A 9,968-nucleotide genomic window follows, 5' to 3' on the forward strand; every position below is an offset into this window, starting at 1 on the left:
TTTAAATACAGGAAGCATTGTAGTTGTATCTCCAGACAAATACTGTCATCTGGAGGGTATAGCAACCTAAAAACAAACTGAAGGCTGATCTCAGTTTTCTTGTATTCATTATATAAATTTGTGTGACACAGCCCAACTCGGCTTAAGGATTAGGTTTGAAAAAAAATCTTGTAGTGTCCACCATGGCAGACATCTGGGAGTTGACGGTAGCTTTGGCACAGTTGTGTCCAGTTGTGCTCTTTTGTGGTGATCCGTGTGCGTTATACTATATTGAAGACCATGGATAGATACTGTTCATATGAAACCTGGATCCAGCCATCCTGGTCTGTATCGTACCGCCTGAACACATCAGTCAACCTCTGCGGAAAGGAGGGGGAAAGAGTGAATTTAACTTCTCATGTTCATCTCAATTTCTCATTGCTCCAAAGTATCCAATGCAAAATGGATATACATTTATCCATATACTGTAGATTAGGTGTCATATTGAAACACCCTTTGTTTCAACACTTTCAATCAGGATTTTTTATCATCTTCATATTTCATACATTTGTTACCATAGTTAACAGACATTCGACACTGTGACACTGGGTCACTGAATACTATGCTATACTAGCTTGAATTCTTACCCTATACTTCTAGAGATGCAGAGATATCAACAGAAGGTCTTTCATTCAAATCTAGGTCTAAGAAAAGTGAATGGCTGACACTTGAGCTATTGTGAGCGCAGCAATTCAAAAGCTACTGTTATTAGCGAAAGGGTTATGTTACAGTACGCTTGGCAGCTTCCATTTTAATTGTGTCTGTGTGTGTGTGCGTGTGTGTGTGAAATTACTGAAACGTAACATACAGACTCAAGTGGAACTTGTACAGGAGATTAATAGTCCACAAAGGGAGGACTGAAATGTGTTTCTTAAATATGGATAATTTAAAATTCCCTTTTGAATCCTATGAATACAAGAGTATCCTTGTTGGGATGCAAATAGTAAACCAAAGGACATCCTATATCTTGTGCTTACAGGTTTATTTTGATGTAGTGTCAATCTCTTACCTGTAGTACAATACAGCACTGGATGAAGTCATCGAAGGCAACTTGTCCCTTCCTCTGGCGGTCAAACTTCTCTATCAGCGTGCAGTAGAACTGATCTGATAGACGATAGCCTGCACACGACAGCAAACCACCATCAATATGGTACATACTATTCCCTGAGCAGTTACCCCTGCTTTAACTGAAATAGGCTGCCCGCAACCTAGTGATTATGGCTCTTCTGGCCTTTATGGAACTTAAATAAAAAGCCTTTAGGAATTTGCTGTAAACACTTTCAGAAATGCAAGCAGAAATCATGCAAAATCAAATATAGACTAAACACTTTTAATCATTTCATTTGCTGAGTTACATTTCTGTAGAATCATGTCTGAATTCATGTTTTTTTGTGCTAAAAAATGATTTGTCCCCTATTATTTGTTCTGCATTGTAAATGGCAAGGTGGAACTGCATGTCTGTGATGTAAAAATAACAAGTAATTGCTACATGAGCAAAATTCTAAACTATTCCATTAATAAACAAATTACCAATTAGGGGTGGGGGAAAAATATTAGATATTTTCAGTGGCAATACTGTATCGATAAACAGACGCCAAGTATAGCTCTTTTATTATATATGTGTTGGTCAGTTTGTCTGCTTGACAATCCCATTTTGCAGCAATAAAATTGAAGTGAGATGAACAAACAGAGAAATGTATCTTTTTAGATGAAACAGATGTTGACAAAGTTTCCTTTTGGGGACATCATTTGAAATTGGGAAAAATTAGAAGTTGGAAAAAATCGCAATAATATTTTATCGTGGCATAAGTATCGCGATGATGTCGTATCGGGAGGCGATGCGATATCATCTATCACCAATGCCATGCTGGTCTTTCCAAACATAGACTGAGCTACTGAAAAGACAAAAGCGGACCTTTGACCCAGAGAAAGGACACTCCTAGAGACAGTTGTGGAGCCCTCCACCACATTCCTCCAAGGTAAAATACAGAAGCATACTTTGCTGCTCACCGAATCCAGTCAGCGCCTGTTTGAGCTCGTTCTTATCGATGAAGCCGGAGTTGTCCCTGTCGTAGTTCCTGAAGATGTTCTGCCAGTCTGTGATGTACTTCCACACACCGGCGAACTCGTTGAAGTTCACCCCGCCTTTATTTTCCCTGTCGAACATGGCTGAAGGAGAGAGGGAGAAGGCTGAGAATAAGGTACACTGCAGGAGGCATTATTCCCTGTCATACACTCACACATACACAAATCTTTAGAACAGCATGTGACATGAAAGCCAAAATGGTACCACAAATAGTTTTAGAGCGCTGCCAGAGAGCAGAGAAGTGTAAACTGTGGGTCTCACACTTCTGACCAACTCCTGCTTCCTAAGATTACCTTATAAATGGAGAAAGAAAACTGCACGATCGCCCCCACCAATACTCTACTCCTCACCCTCATGCGGTTCAATCCAATTATCTCCTAACAAAGGGAGTGTTATCACAGAATATGCTTCTTGCTGGGGGACTAATAAACAATGGATTCACTGAGAATGGAACAGTAGGAACGGGAGGCGATGGATTTATAGGGAGCCACACAACAAAAAGTGAACAAAGTACATGCGACGCCCGGGGAAATATATTTTTAACATATTTTTGTTTAAACTGGAAGCAATAGCATAAAGACTGAAACCAACTTCCCCATTTCTTGCTGATGCTCTCTCTTTCTGTGACTGATGGCTGCAGGTTTCTACTACAGCAGCAGTTACTCAAGCCAAAGATAAGGTTGTGTCTGCACTCAGATTGCTCAAGCCGTAATGAATTTATCTGGTTGTCATGGAGAGGAGGCAAATAAACAACTTGCATAGTCTGAGAACAACAAGCAGTTGTGTTAAAGTTGGGCATGTCACTGTCATCAGCAGCTACTTACATATGATGGAGCGCACAGTCACAGGGTTGAAAGGAGTCCATGTGCCTGCGAGACAGAGGAATGCCAGTTTAAAACACACCAGCCAAGTGAGACTACTGGGCTATGTCAGTATCTATTGTAAGGAGAACAAAAATAAAAACATTCATAATAACTTTACTTTTCTAGCATCTAAAGACACATAAGATAATGGGATAAAACTTTAGATAATGCAGATACACAGTTGGAAATAATCAGGGAATAAAACAACATATTTTATTTTATTACATTTTCAGTAGAGATTTGTATTAATGCACACTGATGCTGAGAGTGTATTGGCTATTATCTAAAATCTGTTTTCTTGGCTCAATTATGACACAAAAGGCAACATTTGAGTGTGATAAGTAAAGATCAATCCTTTTGTCTTCAAGTTAGGAACAGAAAATAAAGTCTCACCAGACAACTTTAGTGAACAGGACCATTTAGTGGTCATTTCCCATCTTCAAATAATTCCTGATATCAGATGGAAGCCAGTATTAGATTGCCTATTTACCAATATATGATCTATCTTCCATCTATGCTGCTTCCCCTCACTTCCTCCTGTTGTACTTGCTGACATTTTGTCAGTGAAGTAGTAACGAGCCGAGTGTAGACAGATGATAGACTCACAGCAGAGGAACATTCAAGCATTCACCATATGTCACATAAAGGAGTGATATGTAAATGCTTCCAATAAACAAGTTCATGATTTTTTTTAAACCAATTCCATCATAATATTTTATTATCACAACTGAAATAAAATTATAAAATAAAAGGGATAAATGTTGTTAAAAAGGTGACTCAAAAGCAGTTGAGTTTTGTGACATTTGATGGCCTTTTTTACCTTCAAGCTCAGAAAATGGTTATTTTTCATCAATGGGACCAACTCTTCAATCTGATGTGAATATACCTGTCGTGTATATGGCTAGAAAAAGACTGACTGGGCTTTAGTTCAGCAGGGTGTTTATTCTTTATAGCCCTCTACACACTCAACTCTCAAGACGCTAAGATTTATCAGAGCATCTACATCTGTGCTGACTCACCATCTTACTTTATTACAGAGAGGCTCGACAGTTCAGGACCAGAAATTGAGAGAAACGGAGTGCGGGAGAATGCGGAGAAGGGACAAGATGAGAGAACAAGTAACACCATAAAAGAAAAGAAAAAGAGAAAGAAATACAAACAAAAGAAAAAGAGACAGGAGACGAGAAGAAACCAAAGAAACACAAAATGTTTGCTGTTTAGTTTGCAGTAACCTGAAACCTCTTCTGGCAGTTAAGGCTACTTCTGCTGACCTAAGCATCCTCCCTGCAACCATATCTGCAGACCCTTTCTCACACGGACTGCTTGTTTTTGATTTCTCTTTACAGTTTAGCTATGCCAGCAGTAAGCAGGTTTGCAGTGTGAGCGTTAAGTGCTTGGATAAAACTCTTATTGTTGATTTATTTTCACCAGGATTTCACCTTTGAAAAAGTCCATAAAATATTTGGCGATGCCAAATACTGTATGTAGGCTACTCCAGATTTCACTTCAGCGTTCAAAGAAGACACTCAACATTTCCTTTCACTACCGTGGGTTGGTTTATTGATGGGTGAGGCTGTCTGAGACTGTGGCTAGAGCTCTTCTGGGACAGGCCTGAGGCTCATACTGAAGCTGGGGTTTGGGCCAGAATCTATATTCCTATACTGGCTATTGGAGTGCTCATCTAACGCAACAAACATAAAAGAATCATAAGCGCATTGATGCTAGACCAATTTGTAGCACCAAGTCGGTGTAACTGTTGTTTATTTCCTGTAGTGCAGTCCAATGACAACCTCCTGTCTCCTGCAAGTTGTTGCTTTAAAAAAAAAAAAAAATTATAATAATTCTGACAAACTATTCAGTGGCTATGGAATGTGTTTTAATAAATGTGAATGTTACACGTCTTCTCAATAAGATTTGGGAAATCTCACCAGGACACACACACACACACACACACACACACACACACACAACACCACACAACACACACACACACACACACACACACACACACACACACACACACACCACACACACACACACACACACACACACACACACACACACACACACACACACACACACACACACACACACACACACACTACCGCTCATGATCAAATAGACCTGACATTGGACAATATTACCATACATAAACCCGCAATCATCATAGCTTCTGCATATGAAATAATACCAAAGAAAATTAGAAATTATTTCAGAGGTGCAACATTTTAAACTTTCACACAAAAACTCCCAGTTTGAATGCAAATAGGTAATTTGTGTAATCAAAGAATTAATTTAGTTGGCCTGAACTGATGTCTTCCTTAGCTTGGTAGCAGTAATCAGTTGTTCCTTTACAGTGGTGCTCAAAAGTTTACTACACATGCTAGTTGACTAAAAGAGGAATAAAAAAAATCATGTTTTGGAAATTTATTTTAATACCTAAATTAAAAAATGAGTAAATCCAACCTTTAAGGACACCAATTTTCTTTGTGAATGAATAACGTATTGTAAATAAATAAATGTTCTTATTTAAAATACAGGGGTCATAAGTATACATACCCCTATGTTAAATTCCCATAGAGCAGGCAATTTTTATTATTAGGCCAGTTATTTCCTGGATTCAGGATATTATGCATCCTGATAAAGTTCCCGTTGCCTTTAAATTAAATAGCCCCACATCCTCACATACTCTTCACCATGCTTAGAGATAGCATGGGTACTTTCTATAAAATCATCTCTCAATGCAAATCACCAGGTATTAGTCTAACTGAAATAAAACCATGCCTCTCTAAGCATGGTGAAGTATGTGAGGATGTGGGGCTATTTTAATTCTAAAGGCCAAGGGAACTTTATCAGGATGCATAATATCCTGAATCCAGGAAATAACTGGCCTTTAATAATAAAAATCTGCCTGCCTCTATGGAATTTAACATAGGGGTATGTATCTTATGACCCCTGTATTTTAATAAGAACATTTATTTATTTACAATACGTTTTCATTCACAAAGAAAATTGGTGTCCTTAAAGGTTGGATTTACCTCATTTTTTAATTTAGGTATTAAATAAATTTCCAAAACATGATTTTTTTAATGCCCTTTTTAGTCAACTTAAGCATGTGTATGTAAACTTTTGAGCACCACTGTATATCGTCATGCTGAAAATCAACCGTAAAGCCACATTTTAAAGCTGATATTTAAAAACATTCTTCCCAGGGCCTTTTTGTCACGTTTTACACCCCTGATGAGTGTAACACTGAATTGAATAGTTTTTTGTAGTTTATTTGTAGTTTTTCTAGTTTATGTATGTATGTTTGTTATAGATTGCTACTGACTATTTTACAAAGAAAGAATGAAAACCATGACCATGGTAGATGTGTGTGCCTTTTTTGAGGACATATACTGTATAGCAAATGTTACCCTTTTTTTTTTTTTTATTCAACGTGAGTTCTTCGAGCACGGCGTATTTCCCAGGTGGCGATCGGAATCACTCACAAGTCACTTTCACTTTCTGCCCAACACATTGTTGGAGGGCCCGCTCTGTGTATGGGCCCTCCCCACCCCAATGGCCCCAGGCATAAACCCTGCCATAGTTCCACCAATGCTGCAGTCTTGAGCCCAGATCCACTTCTTAACCAGGAGCCATAACAGAGCTAATGAGTAGTACAACAATCCACTTGTTTGGTCTGCTCTTCCCACACTGAAGTGCACCTGACATGGTTTCTGCCATCATTGGGTTCTCAACTGGTGTTGTTCTAGGGACAGCCACATCCAGACTAAAAAGATCTTATCTATATGATGGATTGCCATCAAATTTTGCCCCATCATTGAAATAATTCTGTTGATCCCCTGATGTTGTTTTTTTTTTTTTAAATCAAGCTTCATCATCAGGTCAAAGTTTAAATTTTTTTCCAGTACTTTATACCATACAACTGCAAAAGTAATGACATTCCCATCAGACTGAGCTGCACTTTGTATTTAGTGCTAATTAGCAAATGTTAGCAAACTACGAGCGTGAGCATGGTAAACATTATACATTTTGGTGTTTTTGTACTGCAATTGCGTGTTACATATTAGCAAATGTACACACCCACACAGACATGTCTGCAATATGCTGATATCAGCCAATATCTACGCCTGGCTGATAACATTTCAAATTAAAGCTGCAAAATCATCAGCCTATCAGACATACAAAGACAAGGAGAAATCAGGAATCCTTTCATATTGTCTGAATAAATGTTGCTGCAGCATTAGAGACATCAGGAAAAAAAACAAGGTGTGACCTTCCCAGCCACACTGACGCTTCTATTACTAACACAACCACACACACTTTTCACACCAGTAGCTACTGTAGCTGTGAGGTCACCAATGTTTGCCAGACAGACTGGGGCTGCCCAGTGTGAGGTGGTCATATTGGTTAAGATGTTTGTGTGCGTCTGCGTGTGCGCCTGATGGCAAACTGGGACAATAAACCCTGTGTCCAGTCCTCACACTAGGCTCTCTCACTGGTCAGCCCAACTGTCGGTTGTGAGACGGAGAGAGAGAAGTGAGGAGGAGGGGAGAGAGGGACTGTAGGAGGTGAGGAGAGAAGCAGGCTGGTGGAAAAACAGGGTGAACCAACCGCAGTGTATACACATGCATGTAACGGCTGTTTTGGAGCTCAGTGGGACACTTGTACATACACATTTGACATATGCAGGCACACATGGACATGACCTTTTACACACAAACGACCCCAGAGTAGTTTCACAGACTTGAACCAACACACACAGACACAGGCTGAATTCTGTTTTCCCAAGGTAACAATTTGACTTTGAGATGTAAAAGGAGAATAATTACAGTTCACATTAAACATTAACGCAGGATGGCCAGGGGATGAATACCATCACTACCAACACTAAGCTTAGCAAGACTAAGCAGGTCTAAGATTGATAATGATCTTCTCTATTGATAATAATTGAGTTTTACAAAATACTATGAATCAGTGTTAAGGTAAAAGTTGTAGAATGAGCTCCTTGAGTCCTGCCATTCAGCCAACTGTGCACTCTGCACAGCAAGCCCATGCTCTCTCAATCGTATCAGCAATTTTAGTGGCTATTACTGCTCCTACACACTTAAATAAATAACTTAAGGAGGAGTATAAAATCTGTGTGCGCAGGAGAGTGGGGGAGCATGACAAAAAAGTTGGTATGATGTCTGCTCACTGCTGAGCGAAGGGAGGCCAAAAATATCTATATTTTAGGCAAATGGCACAGCTACAAGGCCTACGCACAACAGACATGCACATGGATTTCACCGCCACACAGCCAATCAGTGTCTCGTCAGGGATGATATTGTCCCACCCATGACTGAAAGAGGAATGGAGAGAGAGAGTGGGAAGAGGACGGAGGGTTAAGTATAGAGAGAAAGAGTAGAAAAAGTGGGACTAAGTAAAGGAGCATGGGCGAGCGAAAAACCGAGAAAGTTAGAGTGAGAGGACAAACAGACAGAGGACACAGCAGGCACTGAGTCCGTGCCATATCCTCCTGAGGAATGTAGGGGGATAAAAGAGGAGAGGAGGCATCCAGTCTCATGTAGTCGTGTAATTTTCTTGTATTCCAATTTACACAAGCAACAAAATGATCCGCCGGACACAATGTCATGCTTATAGTGTAGAATGTAACAGTAGAAAAAAGTGACATCATGTTCACAGTGAGCAAAGAGCCTCAGAAAAATCAAACCACCCTGTTGGTAGATTTTTTTCACTTTGGAAAAAATATACAGTATATATGTAAAAACTCTGCAAAAGATAAAGAACAAACTGTCAAAATGTAAGACAGAAACATGGAAAGGGAAGGATCTTTAGAAAAAAAAAAGACAGGTATTGAAGGCAAGGTACAGAAAAGTGAGATAAGAATAACAGAGAGAGAGTGGTGCAGAAAGAGCAGAGGATGTAGAAGAGCAAACAGCTACAGCAAAGCCCCAACAGCCCCTGCCTCGCTACCCAACCTCCTGGGCCATGATACTCTCTGCTCCCCTGAGGGAGGAGGGGGGAAAGGAGAGAGGAGAGAAGAAGAGGTAGAGGATAAAGACAGAGGTCAAGAGGGAAAAAAATACAGCAGCAGGCAGACAAAGCTTGGTTGATGGTGTGATGTAAATAAAAGCAGTATTTGCAGGGTCGGTGGAGCCACGAGGCAAACAGTAGCAGGCTTGGTGGCTTTAGCGAGCTGCATGACAGGATGCAGTGCAGTATGTGTTCAGCTTCACTGGCTCCGTTTCATCACAGTGAGTCTAATGAACTGGCAGAGGTTGGACCGGGAAACCTGCTGATCACTACACGCACAGCAAGGTGCGCACACATACAACTATATCACTGGAAAAAAACGTGCACATACAAGCTTAGTCTGTAAAAACAAAAAGGCTATCACTGCCCCTTGGCGTAAATGCAGCCGAGAAAATACTATCGATAAACACACATGTTCATGCATGCGCACACACGCACACACACGCACACACACACACACACACACACATACACACACACACTAATCAGTATGCTGAGCCAGTGTGTCTGCGCAGCTTGATAACAGCTTCTTTCCCACTGCTGCTGGCTTCAACGCTTCAGGTCTTTCTCCTCTAAGGTCCCCAGATAAAAAGGTTTTGAGGAGAATAATCTGTTTAGAAGTCTTTGAATCGCTGCCTGAGCAATTCAGCCATAAACTTAACGGGGAACACACTATATTGTAAAAAGAAGACAAATTTCAACCTGTGCCACAATATCTACTGTGCTCCTAAATATGCGACCCATTAGTCACCCATAAGTTGAAATATGGTAATTTTTCAACCCAGCGGTCTCATTTCAGGTAAGTTCAAGAAGCAATGCTGGGGCTGTGTTGCGTTGTGTTACTCTTCTCAGTCCACGCTGTGTACCATGTGTCTCTGATATTCATTACAAATTGTAAAAATCTAACCCATCATTGTGAATTGTATTCCAGAGTGGGATGG

General features: G+C 40.1%; 1 protein-coding gene across 2 annotated transcripts in view; it reads right to left on the reverse strand.

Annotated features, from left to right (window-relative positions):
• The window catches only part of pdcd6 (programmed cell death 6), an 18,096-nt gene continuing 8,128 nt past the window's right edge, over window positions 1-9,968 (reverse strand). Inside the window, exons 3-6 of one of the 2 annotated variants that reach the window (XM_032503867.1) lie at window positions 2,950-2,994; window positions 2,050-2,208; window positions 1,049-1,158; window positions 1-359 (exon numbers count right to left, since the gene is read on the reverse strand). In XM_032503867.1, coding sequence (XP_032359758.1) covers window positions 261-359; window positions 1,049-1,158; window positions 2,050-2,208; window positions 2,950-2,994 — 413 coding nt within the window. In that variant the 3' untranslated portion in view covers window positions 1-260. Of the gene's footprint in view, window positions 360-1,048; window positions 1,159-2,037; window positions 2,209-2,949; window positions 2,995-9,968 lie in introns of both variants that reach the window. The other variant, XM_032503866.1, reaches the window with a different exon arrangement.

This window comes from Etheostoma spectabile, chromosome 22, assembly GCF_008692095.1.
Source record: "Etheostoma spectabile isolate EspeVRDwgs_2016 chromosome 22, UIUC_Espe_1.0, whole genome shotgun sequence".
In the NCBI taxonomy this organism is placed as follows: Eukaryota; Metazoa; Chordata; class Actinopteri; order Perciformes; family Percidae; genus Etheostoma; species Etheostoma spectabile.